General features: G+C 46.8%; 1 protein-coding gene across 6 annotated transcripts in view; it reads left to right on the top strand.

The window, feature by feature from the left end:
• LRRC7 (leucine rich repeat containing 7) overlaps window positions 1–17,589 on the top strand; it is a 630,524-nt gene that overhangs the window by 330,675 nt on the left and 282,260 nt on the right. For all 6 annotated transcript variants that reach the window (XM_063939106.1, XM_063939105.1, XM_063939107.1 and 3 more), the window contains one exon: window positions 15,607–15,809. In XM_063939106.1, coding sequence (XP_063795176.1) covers window positions 15,607–15,809 — 203 coding nt within the window. The remainder of the gene's footprint in view (window positions 1–15,606; window positions 15,810–17,589) is intronic.

Raw genomic sequence — 17,589 nt, 5'->3', positions numbered from 1 at the left:
GATGATCTTAAAGTTCAGTAGTCCGGATGTCCCCTTACCTTCAAGCTGAATTTAAGCCATAATTAAGGCTAATACTGTATTAAGAAAAATATTCACTGGAATGGGGTGTCCTAAAGTGGAAGCGGTTTGTACTTTGTATATGATATAGGGCTGTCTTACCAGCATTGTAGGTCCTGGGCAAAGCAATGCACTGGGACCCCTACACCATACTTACCTACATTGTAAGTCTCCTCTCCGGGAGAAGCCCGGAGAGGAGATGCAGCAGGTGTCTTCGGGGGGCTGGACGGTGACATCACTAAGCCCCGCCCCCGCATCGGGAAATGCCGCGATTCGCGGGTCCGTGGGAAGGGGGCGGTGCTAAAATGACGCAATTTGCGTAATTTTAACCCCTTCTCCACCCGACGGACCCGCGAATGCGGGAGGTTATCTCCATCCTGCTCGCATCACTAAGATGCGAGCAGGATGCGGGAGACCTGCCCACTCTTCCAGGGGTGCGGGGGGCTACCCCAAAAAACGGGAGCCTCCCACAGCTTCCGGGAGAGTAGGTAAGTATGCCCTACACATCTATTCACTGGAACTAATTAAAAAAATCATAACATTCTCCTCCTGCAGTTCTGCGCTGTCTCTCCACATGCATACAGTGAATGGCTGCCAGCATTCTGATTGGTGGATTGGCTGCATGCTGGGAAACAGGTAGTGAATGATGTCTCGCCGCACTGATTGTGTGTTCACCACCCACCCCCCTGCTTATAGGCTCCTAGAATTGTGGGGCCCTGGACAGCTGCCCAGTGGGCCTATATGCCAAGATGGCTCTGATGTAAAGACTTCTACACAATGCGTCTACTCAGAGTTTCCTGAGATGAGGTCTAGTTCCTGTAGGCAGAGAGTAAAGCTTGGTACACACTATGATGACCTGGCGATATTGTAGTGCGCTGTGATATATCGATATATCGTGTTGACACATACACTGCATAATCCGCCACACAGTAACACAATATATCATTACATGGTTAATGATACTGCACCAGCATATCAGATGGGAAGATGTGACCACACAATTCATCAAACAATGAATTTGTTAATACAAGCTACGCGATGGTCACGCAGAATGGTCACAGATACCTTGACTGCACTACATATTGGGGGTCATTCCGAGTTGTTCGCTCGCAAGCTGCTTTTAGCAGCTTTGCACACGCTAAGCCGCCGCCCTCTGGGAGTGAATCTTAGCTTATCAAAATTGCGAACGAAAGATTAGCAAAATTGCGAATAGACACTTCTTAGCAGTTTCTGAGTAGCTCCAGACTTACTCGGCATCTGCGATCAGTTCAGTGCTTGTCGTTCCTGGTTTGACGTCACAAACACACCCAGCGTTCGCCCAGACACTCCTCCGTTTCTCCAGCCACTCCCGCGTTTTTCCCAGAAACGGTAGCGTTTTTTCACACACTCCCATAAAACGGCCAGTTTCTGCCCAGAAACACCCACTTCCTGTCAATCACATTACGATCACCAGAACGAAGAAAAAACCTCGTAATGCCGTGAGTAAAATACCTAACCGCATAGCAAATTTACTTGGCGCAGTCGCACTGCGGACATTACGCATGCGCATTAGCGACTAATCGCTCCGTTGCGAGAAAAAAATAACGAGCGAACAACTCGGAATGACCCCCATTGTGTAGTGTGTACCCAGACTGAGATTGCACCTTGATATGCACTGGACAGAGCTCAGAGGTGCACCACTGAAAGACCAAGGCAGCTTGCACTGCGTCTCCAATGCACTTTGTAAATGAGGTACCTTTAATGTTATGTACAATATCAGAATTGGCTAATGCTAACATCTGCCCCTAGGATCCTGCTTCCTGACTGATGAAGTACAGATGTGTCCTCATACATCTTTGCTGCAGTTGCGCCAAAGAGCCCCTCTTGGTACGCCAAGTACCATGAGACTCTGCTAGCGCTGGGCGTCTTTTTTTTGCCGAAAATGCATATTATATGCAACGTCGTGCGACTAGGATGCACCAGGAGACTGTGATATACGGTTGAGTCTCTGAATCTGCATACGAAATGCTGCGATGCAGCGGACGCTACTTTTTTCCATACCAATTTCTGTTGTGCCTTATTTACAGACTCAGTCACACACAGATAGTGTCTCCTATCAAACTAATCAGCACAGTCTCCTAATACGGCCTAGTCACATTGCTTTGTGACTTAGACGCATTTTTGTAAAAAAAAAAGTTGCTTGATGCGAGTGGAGTTGCACGGGATCTGTCACCTGACTCCCACCAGACATCTCCCGCTATGTGGTGTATTGAGGCTAGAAAAGAAATAAATCAGCAATATACCGTAGCTCCTGCATCCATCTGCCATAGTACGCCTCTAATCCACCCAGCACCGCCCAAGATCCACTCAGCCAGGCCTTTGTTTTGTCATGCTCATATTCTCAAACCATTAACCCAGTGGTTCCCAAACTGTGTGCCGTGGCACCCTGGGGTGACTCAGGACACTTGCAGGGGTGCCCTGGGTTAGTGGGCCAGAACCAATTCAAATTATTTATGGTTACTGTAATAGACAAAACATAAACTATGTGGACAAACAGAAGCAAATCTTGTCCCTCACCACATAGTTGAACCTAAGGATGACATATAAACACAATTTACTTCATTTAATGTTTTTTTCTCAATAAGAAACTTTTGGCCTAGGGGTGGCGTGAAAATAATTCTGATACTCTAGGGCACTGGGATTCAAAAAAGTTTGGGAACCAATGCATTAACCATATCTCTTTTCACACTGGGGCTGTGGGGATGTAACATGACCCTTGATGGGATATAGGGCCTAATTCAGAATTGATCGCGGTGCCGCAAATTACACTGTCTTGCGATCAGATAGTCGCCGCCCAGGGGGAGTGAAAATTCGCCCCGTGAAAATGTGCGATTGCATGTGTACGCTGTGCGAAAATTCCCCTCAGTCAGCGGACAGCTGCAGATCCATTCCAATCACACTCACCATCAAATGTTTTTCCCAGTCTGTGCAGTGTGTGCGTAGCTCAATACTTACTCCTCCAGTGCGATACAAACAGGCTGATCGGGGACGGGGCTGACGTCACACACCCGCCCTGAAAACGCTTGGACACGCCTGTGTTTTTCCGGACACTTCAACGTTCAGTTACCATCCACAAACGTCCACTTCCTGTCAACCACCTTGTGAACGCCAATGTGATCGACATTTTTGCACCATCCTGTCGCTTCTGTCTGTTGTGCATGCGCATTGCGGTGCATATGCAGGCCTAGTAGTACGTTAATCGGCTGCTGTGCGAAAACGCACTGCAGCGATCAGGTCTGAATCACACCCACAGTTATAGTTGTAACACTCTTCTCGTCGGAGCTGAATTTGACCCATGGTAGTAAGTTGACTTGCTGATGACACCTAGGAGGTAGGGTCTCCTGTTATCACTGGTTGTTTGGTCAGTGGCGGATCTTGCCACGGGCAAGCAGGACTTTTGCCCGGGGCGCCGCCTTCCGGAGGGCGCCGGCGCCATCCGGAGGGCACCGCACCATAGCAAGATCCGCCACTGTGCAGTGTGCCCCCCAGCAGTGCCCCCCGCTGTGAGAAGGGAACCAGACGCTACGCGTCTAGTTTCCCTTCGTGGCGCTGGTCCCCCCCCCCCCCCCCCACTGTGAAGGGAATCAGATGCTCAGCGTCATAGTTTCCCCTCATGGAGAGGACCTTTGCTGTGCGGTGCGCGATGACGTCATCGTGCACCGCACAGCATTGTGGCACAGACGCTAGGGGTCATAATTGACCTCTAGTGTCTATGCTGTGCTATGGGAGAGATTTCATGACTGACGTCTCTCCCATAGATCCGAGGAGAAGAGCGGCGGCGGAGGTCTGCAGGTCTGGAATCAGGAGCGGGGTATAGTAAGTATACTTGTTGTTTTTTTTTTTTCTTCCTTTCAGCGGCGCTACAAATGGGGGCGTGACTGACCACGCCCCCGTATTAAGACACACCCCTATATTTTGCCCAGGGCGCCACAAGGGCAAGAACCAGCCCTGTGTTTGGTAAAGGTTTAGATAGGGAAAAAAATGTTCTTCAGTATAATTTATTCATGTTTTTGTAGGGTTTCTTCAAGGACAGAGATTCCGATAAATAGATGTAGAATAGCCACAGCATAACACAGAGGAAAATAATACTATTGCTCCTTGTAAATGTTCTGTCATATTAAACAGTGTTACTGCGTGGTGACGGTTTTATTTGCAAATTAGGGGGTCATTCCGAGATGATCGTAGCTGTACTAAATTTAGCACAGCTACGATCATTCACACAGACATGCGGGGGGACGCCCCGCATGTCAGTCCGCCCCCCCCCCCCCCCCCGCAGAAGTGCAAAGGCATCGCACAGCGGCGATGCCTTTGCACTTAAAGAGTAGCTCCCGACCAGCGCAGCTTTAGCGTGCTGGCCAGGAGCTACTCATCGCTCCCCGGCCCGCAGCGGCTGCGTGTGACATCACGCAGCTGCCGCGGCCAGCCCCCCCCAACGGTCCGGCCACGCCTGCGTTAGCCGGACCGCGCCCACGAAACAGCGGTTATATGCCGTCGTTTCGCCCCCTCCCGCCCATCGACTGCCTCTGCCTGTCAATCAGGCAGAGGCGATCGTAGCACAGCGACGGGCAGCCATGCGCCTGCGCATGCGCGGTTCTGACCCGATCGCTACGCTGCGAAAAACTGCAGCGTGCGATCGGGTCAGAATAACCCCTTAGTGAAGTTTGTCTCTGTGTCACCTTGGATGCTGTCCGTGGTCCTGAAACAGGTTTCACTGATAGGGGGTTAGTCAGAGCTGTTTGCAGACCAAAAAAGTTAGCAATTGGGCAAAACCATGGCGGTAATTCAGACCTGATCATAGATGTGCTAAATTTAGCACATCTATGATCAGCTTCCCTGACATGCGGGGCGACGCCAGGCACAAGGCTAGTTTACCCCACATGTCAGGCCCTACCCCCCCCCCCCCCCCGCACAAGTACAAAAGCACTGCACAGCAGCGATGCCTTTGTCCTTGAAGAGTAGCTCCCTACCAGCGCAGCTCCTGCACGCTGGCAGGGAGCTACGCGTCGGTGCCCGGGTCACAGCGGCTGCGTGTGACATAACGCAGCCACCGCGGCCCGCCGCCCCCAACGGTCCGGACACGCCTGCATTGCCCAGACTGCGCCCCCTAAATGGCGGCCTAACGCCGCCAGCCCGCCCCCTCCCGCCAGGCGACCGCCTCTGCTTGTCAATCAGGCAGAGGCTATCGCAGGCCCGTCTTGCATGCGCCGGCGCACTGCGGCACCGACACATGTGCAGTTCAGACCTGATTGCTGCTGTGGGGAAACGCACAGCACCGACCAGGTCTGAATTACCCTCCATGTGCACTGCAGGTGGGGCAGATGTATCATGTGCAGAGAGAGTTAGATTTGGGTGGGTTATTTTGTTTCTGTGCAGGGTAAATAGTGGCTGCTTTATTTTTTACACTACAATTTAGATTTCAGTTTGAACACACCCCACCCAAATTTAAATCTCAAATTGCAAACTTACATCGAATCCTAAAACGTCAAATATGAAACCACTAAATGTACTATGTAGGGTAACAAGCAGGGCTCTCCGTCTTTTATTACCCAGTCTTGTTTAAAACAGTTTCATGCACAATGTAATAAGCTAGTTTTCCATAAATAATAATATTATATTATTATATTAACATTATTATCTGTTAATAAACAAATTAATAAATATACAAACTCTTGTAACTGTAATTCAGTTTTGCAAATTGTGTGTTCTTCATTTGTGCTTACGATGGTGATGCGGTAATTGTTGCAGTTGTCATCTGCATTTCCTATAAACTTGCAAATATATTCTGCGGGCCTCACTTACATCAGGAGTACACTCATACAGAAGGTGCACTTACCATGCTATGCTACAAAAGGGGGTAAGTTTGCATATGTTCAGGCAGATTTAGAGTTGGGCAGGAGGGTGGGGATCCTACAGTAGCTCGGCTCTAAAGTGTTAGTATAAAGCTGCCTCGTATTTGTGCGCTACCTGTAAAAACAGACCGTTATTTCCCATCAGGCATTTGTGTTTATGCAGATTATTTTGTTGCCGCTACAAATGACCCATTCAAGTTTAAAAGATAATGTACATTGGGGGTCATTCCGAGTTGATCTCCAGCTGCCGATGTTCGCTGCGTAGCGATCAGTGAAAAAAACGTCTATTCTGCACATGCGTATGCACCGCAATGCGCATGTGTGTCCTACGGGTCCTTTGTGGTTTTGCACTGGTTCTAGCGACGATTCCAATCGCACAGCCAAACGCAAGGAGATTGCCAGGAAGAGGGCGTTTTGTGGGTGTCAACTGACCGTTTTCTGGGAGTGTTTGGAAAAACGCAGGCGTGGCCGGGCGTTTGCTGGGCGGGTGTCTGACGTCATTACCGTGTCACTCGTCGCAGCAATCATCGCACAGGATAAGTAACTACAGGGCTGGTCTTGTTTTGCACAAAATGTGTTTGCAGGCGCTCTGCTGCACAGGCGTTCGCACTCCTGCAAAGCGAAAATACACTCCCCCGTGGGCGGCGACTATGCATTTGCACGGCTGCTAAAAACTGCTAGCGAGCGATCAACTCGGAGTGACCACCATTAATGGGAAGGTGTTTTTTGGCAACCCGCATTGTGCCTTCTAGCTCTGAGGGGAGTAACAGGGCCTTACTCCTTTTGGAGAGGGTCCACGGTCCCATGCCCTCAGCATGGTTTTTGCACTGCAAAACTGCAAAAAAAAAAAAAAAAATGATTGTAAGCTCTCCAGGGACAGGTGTGCCTGAATACAGTTCTCTGACTTATAGCACTATGGGGGTAATTCTGAGTTCATCGTAGCAGCAATTTTGTTATCAGTTGGGCAAAACCGTGTGCACTGCAGGTGGGGGCGGATGTAACATGTGCAGAGAGAGTTAGATTTGGGTGGGTTATATTGTTTCTGTGCAGGGTAAATACTGGCTGCTTTATTTTTACACTGCAATTTAGATTTCAGTTTGAAAACACCCCACCCAAATCTAATTCTCTCTGCACATGTTATATCTGCCTCCCCTGCAGTGCACATGGTTTTGCCCAACTGCTAACAAATTTGCTGCTGCGATCAACTCTGAATTACCCCCTATGTTGGATACTTTGACATAGGGTTGTCCAGCGACAGCTCTGACATTGATGATCAATGTTTTTAAACCATCTGTTAGAAACCATTGATGGTTGACACATGAGTGGAATATCGTCACGTTTGTTCAGACCATGGCTGGCATTAGCCAATCAGGAGTCCATTACCGATGTAACCCATTGGTGTCATCCCATCATTGGTAAAACTATTTATCATCAGTCTATCGATGGATGCTAATCATCGATGGTCAGTGGCCAATTTATAGATGGACTCTGGCCCAATGTGGTTGCAGCTGTCCAATGGTTTTTTAACTGCACTGGAGAGCGTATGTGCCACGATACTGTTGTGGCTTCGGATGCGGAGACAGGGACTGCGCATGTGCCCCGATTTTGATAGAGTAACAGTACAGATTTGGATGCACGGTAGCAAACATGTATGAGGCGTTCCCGAATGATGGCTGGGGGGTAAAAAGGGGCAGCGAAAGAAATTGCACGGAAATGCAAGACCATCAGAAGATGCAGACGCAGGCGCTGCAGGTCCATAGTCTTAGTTAACGTAGCAGGTAATGCACAGCTATTCTCTGTCTGGATGGCAATGCTGATTTTTGCACCTGTGTATTTTTTTGGGAGAGACAGAATTCACCGCAGCACCCTGGGAAGACTGAAAAAAGACTAATGGAAAGTATAGTTTAAAAATGAATTTATTTAGCATGTCTGTATGTGAGTGGTAGCGGCAGCAGCGCGCTTGTCGTCCCTGAGCAATAACGCTGATATATTGATGCACAATAAAGCTTTGCTGTAACGGGATCCTCTCTCCTCCGCAGGATAAATAGCTGCATCCCCAGACCAGTAACTGTCAGTGGTCAATCATTTAAAAAGACTTTATGTAGTGTTTTTTTATTGTATTATTTGTGAAGGTTGCGATGCAAACATAGGAAATAATAACACACATAAAAAGATGCATTATATTTGTGTTTGAAGCAATGCATAAAAGTGATTTACTTTTTTATAAATAATCTAATATCGCGCAGAGTTTCCAGGGTAGTGTCACAGGAGGAGAAAAGTGATGCGCATGTTTGTATAAACAATAAATGTACTGTACAGATGGAGGCACGCTCATCTACCCTTCTCTGCTGCACCTAGGTGCACCAAGGTTTATTAGCATAAGCCTTTCATCTATTGTTCTCAGCTTCAATACAATACAGAGAGAACAATACAGCAGGGGATTAAGTCATTACAGCAGGGGATTCAGGGGGACATGTACTGAGCAGCGATAAAAGTGGAGAAGTGAGCCAGTGGAGAAGTTGCCCATGGCAACCAATCAGCATTGACGTAACATTTCTAATTTACATAATATAGAATTGTATGCAGCAGCTGATTGGTTGCCGTGGGAAATTTCTCCACTGTCTCACTTCTCCACTTTTATCACTGCTTAGTACATGCCCCCCTAAATCCGACTGCCCTGTCTCAGTTAATCCTATGATAAGCAGGGCTCCATCTGTATATAGGCATTACCTGCTAAAGTCTTGGCTGGAAATCAGTATGCTAGACTAGAATACCAATTATCACTTACCGACGGCGGTGGTGCTGCATCCTTCCAGTCCGGTGCGTCCCCTGATGCCTGGGACAGCCCCGCACAGTTAAATACCACATTTGCCCTGGTCACCTCTTCTCACTAGTCCATCCAACATATGTCCTGTGTTGCCCCTCTGCCCTGACTCCTTCCCTCACCCTATCACCCTATCAACCGCTCTTCCAAATTCTCTTCATATCATATCTGACAGTCATCCTCATCAGTCACTACCCAAGCCCTCTGGCCACACACCCACCCTCTCTTCCGGTTCCTTCTCCTGGTCACACCCCTCTCTTAGACAGTGGTCAGTAGTCCCCCCCCCCCCACTCCCACCAATGAGTCTGATCTTGTCTGTCTGCTAACTGGTTGAGACACCAGTCAGTGGACAGACATTGAATGCTGAATTGGGGCCTAATTCACAAGGTGACTGATTATCGGTTGACTGCGCATGCGTACGGATCATAGTACGCATGTGCACGAGGCCAAACTGCAAAAGAATCCAACAATTTTTTTGATCACTAGGCGTACGCAAGTTGATTGACAGGAAGCCGGCGTTTAGGGGTGGCAAGTGTCCGTTTTCTGGGTGTGTCAGGAAAAACGCAGGCGTTCCCAAGCGTTTTCAGGGTGGGTGTGTGACATCAGCTCTGGCCCCGATCCGCCTGTTTGTATCGCGCTGTAGGAGTAAGTCCTAGGCTGCGCACAGACTGGAAAAAACATTCGATGTTTAGTGAGTTGTGAACAATCAGGTCTGACTTAGGCCCTTACTTCCTCCCCACTGATTTTATGAGCCATAGTGCGCCACGATACCCTACCCTCCTCTTCCTCCATGCCCTTCACCCTGCCTTTGGTTCAATCATTGCGGTAATTGTTATATTATCTTATCCTATGTATTTATGTATTATGTTGTCTATTCCCGCTATGGCACCAGGACATCTTGTGGCATATATCAATAAAATATCTACTAATAATCTGCTGAGGGCTATTCCGTCTCCAACATGCATGCACGGTTGGAGCACATGCCACCCCACCCCCCTTACCCAACTGCTCCCTCTGCTAGAGTGATGGGACAGACCCTATGCAGAGAGTAGGAGGACCTGCCAGGAACGGGTAAGTACAGTATATGCAGCAGCAGGAGGGAGGTGGGTAGATGGAGTGGCGGCAGAGTGGGACAGAGAGGGTGATGGGGCAGGACAGAGGGGGAGGGTGGAACAGAGCGGTCAGTGGAGCAGTGGGCAGACTGAGGTGACCTGGCATATTCTGTGTCCCTTTACTAATAATAAGAATTAGTAACATTGTTTCTTAAGTTCTTTTTCACACCAAAATTTGGTCACCTGTTTGTGTCTCATGACACTTGTTCATGGGCCTAATTCAGATCTGATTGCAGATGTAACATGTGCAGAGAGAGTTAGATTTGGGTGGGTTTTGTTTCTGTGCGGGGTAAATACTGGCTGCTTTCTTTTTACACTGCAATTTAGATTTCAGTTGGAACACACCCCACCCAAATCTAACTCTCTCTGCACATGTTACATCTGCCCCCCCTGAAGTGCACATGGGGGGTCATTCCGAGTTGTTCGCTCGTTCGTTTTTTTCGCTACGGAGCGATTAGTCGTAAACTGCGCATGCGCAATGTTCGCAGTGCGCCTGCGCCAAGTAAATTAGCACAAAAGTTTGGTATTTTACTCACGGCCTAACGAAGATTTTTCATCGTTCTGGTGATCGTAGTGTGATTGACAGGAAGTGGGTGTTTCTGGGCGGAAACTGACCGTTTTATGGGAGTGTGTGGATAAACGCTGACGTTTCTGGGAAAAACGCGGGAGTGTCTAGAGAAACGGGGGAGTGTCTGGCCGAACGCTGGGCGTGTGTGTGACGTCAAACCAGGAACGAAACTGACTGAACTGATCGCAGTGTAGGAGTAAGTCTGGAGCTACTCAGAAACTGCTAAGAAATTTCTATTCGCAATTCTGCTAATCTTTCGTTCACAATTCTGCTAAGCTAAGATACACTCCCAGAGGGCGGCGGCTTAGCGTGTGCAATGCTGCTAAAATCTGCTAGCGAGCGAACAACTCGGAATCACCCCCATGGTTTTGTCCATTAGCTAACAAATTTGCTGCTGCAATCAGGTCTGAATTAGGCCCTATATCTCCTTTACTTTCTCTTCCCACAATGGACGGATCACGCTGTGATATTTGACAGTTCTATTTGCTTTCCTCTATATGTTCCACGGCATTACTGGTTTGCTTTCTGCTTTTCTGCTCAAAATAAAAAATGATATATATATTTAAAAAAAAATAATCATTCTTAACAGTTTTGCCCCACATCATATTCATCTTATGTATTAGGAAGTTGTTTCCTACAGGGTTGGGGGTGACTTATGGTCATGCAGTTGTCTGTGGACGGAGGTTAGCGGTAAAGAAAACAAACCAAATGTTAATAAATAACTTTAATCTTTAGCAATATGTGAAACTAGCCGGGTAAATGCTGGATGCGCCAGGTTTGATCAGTACAGAGGTGATATTAGATTACAGTCTGCGATTTAACATCCTTTGTAAAAGAAACATCTCAGAGGTGAATGTCACCCACAGATCATGCACCTTCTCCCATTGATATGATCCCAGTGATTCTTCTTTACAAGATACAGTATCTGAGTCCTGCAATTATTCCGCTCAGCGCTGATGTCGGCTGTGACATATCACCGGAGACTGCTGTGTGCTCTTTGCAGGGACGACGATTCCAGATTGGATGCTCCAGAGTGATTTCAATTAGTCAAAGTATCAATGATTAGTCCCCATCTCAATTCTGAGGGAGTTTAAACAGTCCTGTCATGTTAATTTGTTACATCTACAACATGTGTATTACAATGGCTAAAGAATAGCCATAATTACTCGAGGTGAAATGAGCAGAATAAATGTATCTTTCTCACAATAAGCATCTGGCCCTTTACAAAGGCAACAAATGTTACTTTTCACTCTTACAAACAGATACATAGAAGAAGAATGCTTTGAAATTCGCCCCCAGGCAGCGAAACGCACAGTACAGGTGTAGAATTCACCCCCAGGCAGTAAAACATGTAGTACAGGTGCAGAATTAACAACCAGGCAGTGAAACGTGCAGTACAGGTGCAGAATTCGTCCCCATGCAGTGAAACGTGCAGTACAAGTGCAGAATTCACCCCAAGGCAGTGAAATGCACAGTACAGGTGCAGAATTCACTCCCAGGCAGTGAAACGTGCAGTACAGGTGCAGAATTCACCCCCAGGCAGTGAAACGTGCATTACAGGTGCAGAATTCACCCCCAGCAAGTGAAACGTACAGTACAGGTGCAGAATTCACCCCAAGGCAGTGAAATGCACAGTACAGGTGCAGAATTCACCCCCAGGCAGTGAAACGTGCAGTGCAGGTGCAGAATTCACCCCCCTGGCAGTGAAATGCACAGTACAGGTGCAGAATTCACCCCCTGGCAGTGAAACATGCAGTACAGGTGCAGAATTTGCCACCCAGGCAGTGAAACGCACAGTACCGATGCAGAATTCACCCCCAGGCAGTAAAACATGCAGTACAGGTGCAGAATTTGCCACTCAGGCAGTGAAACGCACAGTACCGGTGCAGAATTCACCCCCAGACAGTAAAACGCACATGACAGGTGCAAAATTCACCCCAGGCAGTGAAATGTACAGTACAGGTGCAGAATTCTCCCCCAAGCAGTGAAATGCGCAGTACAGGTGCAGAATTCACCCTCAGGCAGTGAAACGCGCAGTACAGGTGCAGAATTCACACAGGAAGTGATATGCGCAGTGCAGGTGCAGAATTCACCCTCAGGCAGTAAAATGCACAGTGCAGGTGCAGAATTCTCCCACAGGCAGTGAAATGTGCAGTACAGGTGTAGAATGTACTCACAGGCAGTGAAATGCGCAGTACAGGTGCAGAATTCACCCTCAGGCAGTAAAACATACAGTACAGGTGCAGAATTCACCCCCAGGCAGTAAAATATGCATACAGGTGCAGAATTCACCCCAGGCAATGAAACATGCAGTACAGGTGCAGAATTTGCCCCCAGGCAGTGAAACGTACAGTACAGGTGCAGAAGTCACAACCAGGCAGTAAAATGCACAGTGCAGGTGCAGAATTCACCCCCAGGCAGTGAAACGTGCAGTACAGGTGCAGAATTCACCCTCAGGCAGTAAAACGTACAGTACAGGTGCAGAATTCACACCCAGGCAGTAAAATGTGCAGTATAGGTGCAGAATTTGCCTCCAGGCGGTGAAACGTACAGTACAGGTGCAGTTTAGCAGCATTCATTATTTACACTCCCCATCTCCATACTGAGAGCATTTACATGAAGCATCAGTGCAGTGGCAGCACTGGAATATATCCATGCAGTATTTTGCGCTGAGATATATGGGCCCAAATCTGAGTCCCAGACAGCAGCGCCTATTGGCAAGGTCTGAGATTCCCACTTTTGGGGCCATGTACACTGTAATACCGATTGGAGTGTCCTTATATACCACCATCAGTAGCATGAAGTAATCATTAATGTTACAAATATAATGATTGTGTCACTGGCTGATGAGAGTCAGCACCGCCTCAGTTAATGTTCATTATTATCATCAGATCAGTGCAGCCTATCAACCCGTGTCGCATACTGAGGGCTTTAACCTGAATCAGATGCCCCTGCACCTACCTTCTCCATATGGCGGCAGCAGTTTGCTTACTAGCTTGTGTCAAGCTATGCTCAGCTTTGCCACTTGAGCTTTTTGCCCCGTACCGAGCAGACTGGAACTCAGTGGCTGTAATCTGCTCTATGCGACTGTGATGGGGAGAAGGAAATACACTGACACATTTATTCCAGTAGTGGTGCAGTGATAAAATGCATCTGGGGGGCTCGTTGGAGGAGGGGTTAGTTGATTTTAGTAGACCAGTTACCAATTAGATGTACACCTATGCAATATAATTATGGGAATTAAAAAATATCTCTGGAAAACAGACAAATGTGTCATGTAGATCAACACGTAGTGTATATGTGTAATCAGGTAGCAATTACAAAATGCTTCTTTAGATATAAAATTGAATTTTAATAGCAGGCTTAATTTAAGGAAAGTAAATTGCTAAGTGGAATGATATTTTATAGCTGATTCAGTAATGCAACACATAATGAATCTCTTATGCCACAGCATACAGTATGAGATAAATAATCACATACACTCGCTCTATCCTGAGTTTGAAATGGTGCTAAACTCATTTTCAGTCGTAAATGGAGAATATTCTACATAGTACAGCTTAATAGATATACTGATTGCATTATTGCCTAATTAGCAGACAATGGGCCGGATTCAGAGGTGGTTTCTGAGATGTCCACATTCTGCAGTACTAATCCCCAGCTGTGCGTATTAAGATGCGCCATCACTTGCATCTACACTATGGGGGCTAGTCAGTACGAACTGCAGTGTACCGCAGATCACAATCGAGTGATTTTCGGTACACTGCCCATGTGCTCCGGCCGCACAGCGCATGCATATGCAGTCACAGTGTGATTGACAGTGGGTGGGTGTGGCGAACGGCGTTACGGGGGAGTGGTCCTGCCAACGTAGGCGTGGCTGGACTGTTTTCGGGGCGGCTGTGTGACGTCACACGCAGCAGCTCCGATGAAAAAAATAGCGGCGGACCGTCTGCATGGGGTCACCCTTAGTTTCTGTCTCAGCAATGCGATCGCAATTGTTTTTCCTAATCACCAGCATCAGCCTTTACATCAGACCCTGCTCCCTGCTGGGCTGCAGCAGGTCCAGGGAGGCTTAGCACAGCATTCTCCTCTGCAGGGATGGAGCAATAGCACTGATTGCGCCCCCTCCCTGGATCTGAGCCTGGCTTAGGAGCATACGGTCCCCCTCCTGTGCAGGTCGGCGACACTTTGCGGCGCACAAAAAGTAATTTCTATACTTCTTTTTTTTAACCACTTTACTGGCATGGTCAGATCACATGCGACCGCGCTGCGCCACTGTGTCCCCCAGTTTTTGACGAGGAGATCCATTCCGCAGATGTGCATAAAAATACTTTTTAAACTATATTAAATAAATAAAAAAAAGTCACAAACCCATCAGAAACTAATTCTATTTTTTCATGCGCGTTTCAGCTGTTAGCAGATGAAGATGCTGATTCTGAGTTGGCAGTAAAGCAAGTAACTTAGCACCTTTGTAGAACCATGCTGCACTGCAGGTGGGGCAGTTGTAACATGTGCAGAGAGCGTTAGATGTGGAAGGGGCGTGTCCTAGCTCCAGTCTAAATTGCAGTGTAAAAATAAGCCGCTGTTTGTGGGCTACATGCAAAAGCAGCCCGTATTTACCCTGCATTCAAAGTATTAAATGTATATTCACCCCTTACATGTAACATAGTTTTGTCCAGGTTCGAAGTTACTTGTTGTTGTTTTCTTTGTTGCTGTCTAAGAATGAGCCCCGAAATGCGCTCTAATAGCGGGATATGTAAATTAGGAGTCTATCTACTAAGACTTGGATGAAGATAAAGTGTCAGCCAATCAGGTCCTGTTATTTTTCAAACACAGCCTGTAACATGACAGCTAGGAGCTGATTGGCGTGTACTTTAGCTCTCTCTCCACTTTATCTCTCTCCGATGCTTAAGGGTCTATTTACTAAACCTTGGATAGAGATAAAGTGGACGGAGATAAAGTGCCAACCAACTGTCATTTTTCAAACCCAGCCTGTAACATGACAGCTAGGAGCTGATTGGCTGGTAATTTATCTCCGTCTGCTCTACCTCCATCCAAGGCTTTAGTAAATAGACCCCTCAGTATCCCTTTGTCTTGAATAGATGCGAAACGCTGTCGTTTCTACGCAGAGTAAATAATCTGCTGTATTGTGTTTTTCAGTGCAGTGCCTGGAGATGACGACTAAGCGGAAGATCATTGGCCGGCTTGTCCCATGCAGATGTTTTCGAGGCGAAGAGGAGATAATATCGGTGTTGGATTATTCCCATTGCAGCCTACAGCAGGTGCCAAAGGAGGTGTTCAGTTTTGAAAGAACGTTGGAGGAACTTTATCTCGATGCCAACCAAATTGAAGAATTACCCAAGGTATGCACTGTATTCCCCTTTCATGAACGCTATATGATGTGCGGCCAACAGACAGCTAGACTGTTTTTTTTTTTGTTCGTTAGGATAACTGGAGCATTTTGGGAGGCATTCAGTATTGGTGCCGTCAGGGAACTACCCGTGGCACATTTTGAGCACAAGCCGCAAATAGCGGCAAATATCCCTCACATCTCATAGAAGAAAATCAGTATTGCTGCAAATATTGTTATTCATGTTTTTCCCTCTCTTACCTTATGGCTAAAGATACACTGATCAGATTCTCAGCGACACTACGGGTTAAGGGCCTGTAAAGTTCCAATTATTTCTAATAATTATTTAAAATGCCAGCGTTAATATATGCTGCAGATGCATGGCGCATCTTATTACCATATATGATAAAAGTGCGCTGTACTATATCCCTTAAAACAGGGCTGGCCAAACCGGTCCTCGAGATCTACCAACGGTTCACATTTTCCAGACCACCTAGCTGGTGCACAGGTGTAGTCATTACTAATTAAGATGTGATGCATTCATTCCTAACTGACAATTCTACAGATCTACAGGAGGCCTGGAAAACATGAACTGTTGGTAGATCTCGAGGACCGGTTTGGCCAGCCCTGCCTTAAGAGAAAGCAAGCAGTCGCACACATAGGCTGAGGTCCAACGCTCAGAGATGTATATATTTGATATTAAAGGGTATGCATACAATATAACATATGTACAGTATATCATTCAGTTATAATATATATATATATATATATATATATATATATATGGTTACAGAATTACAATTACACAAGAAGCAGATATTTACATAAGGATCAATTACAGCCAAATATGCATACGCTTAGTTTCACTGGTTCCAGGCAGCCAGTCATAAGGTAGGAGATTTCTGATAATGGTGTGTGTGTGTGTGTGTGTGTGTGTGTGTGTGTGTGTGTGTGTGTGTGTGTGTGTGTGTGTGTGTGTGAATGTATCAGAGAGAGAGCTGCCTGGCATCTGAGTCCCTTTATACAGTAAATTAATGGGTGTACACAACAGTGGGTTTCATCTTCTTCCATTGGTCCAGGGGCCAGACCTCTCAAGAACTCGACGGTTCATAGGTCGGTGTGAGGGCTTTTGTTCAATGATGCAAACACATGTGTCTGCCCCCAGGTTTCAAGTCTCAGAAAGTTCTTTGTATTAATACATTTGGTCATAACTAATCATTGCAATGTGCTACAGTCTACTCATAACTATCAAATTAACACACACATTCTCCTGATCATTTTGACACTAAGCATGATATGTTTAACTTGTTCCATTCCAATAATACATACAGTGTCGGACTGGGGTATGTAGGGCCCACCGGGGGAATACAGTGCTAGAGGCCCATGTTTAGGGGTGTGGCCAGTCTCTAGAGGGGGTGTGCCCAGCCGGCACATTGATTTGCCTAACCATTTTGCAAGTGTTGGTCCCCTAGATAAATATATACAGTATACTGTACTGTAGTGCATGCATGATAATGTACTAGATTAGTAACAGTACAGTCTGGAACCTGATGCCTAGAGGAGAGGGTGGGGCCCCAGGCAGTAGGGCCCACCAGTGGTTTCCCCTGTGGGCCAGTCCAAGCCTGAATGAATACATATATATATATATATATATATATATATATATATATAATGTTATAACTCTCTTATATAAATACATTATAATGTCTGGTGCTTGACATGTTTAATTTATGTGTTGTATGAAATATGTGTTGAATACATCTTTGTGGCTTGTCTGTGTGAATGCGTAGGCT

The sequence above is a fragment of the Pseudophryne corroboree genome, chromosome 9 (genome assembly GCF_028390025.1).
Source record: "Pseudophryne corroboree isolate aPseCor3 chromosome 9, aPseCor3.hap2, whole genome shotgun sequence".
NCBI lineage: Eukaryota > Metazoa > Chordata > Amphibia > Anura > Myobatrachidae > Pseudophryne > Pseudophryne corroboree.
This window is presented reverse-complemented; position numbering and strand designations above follow the sequence as displayed.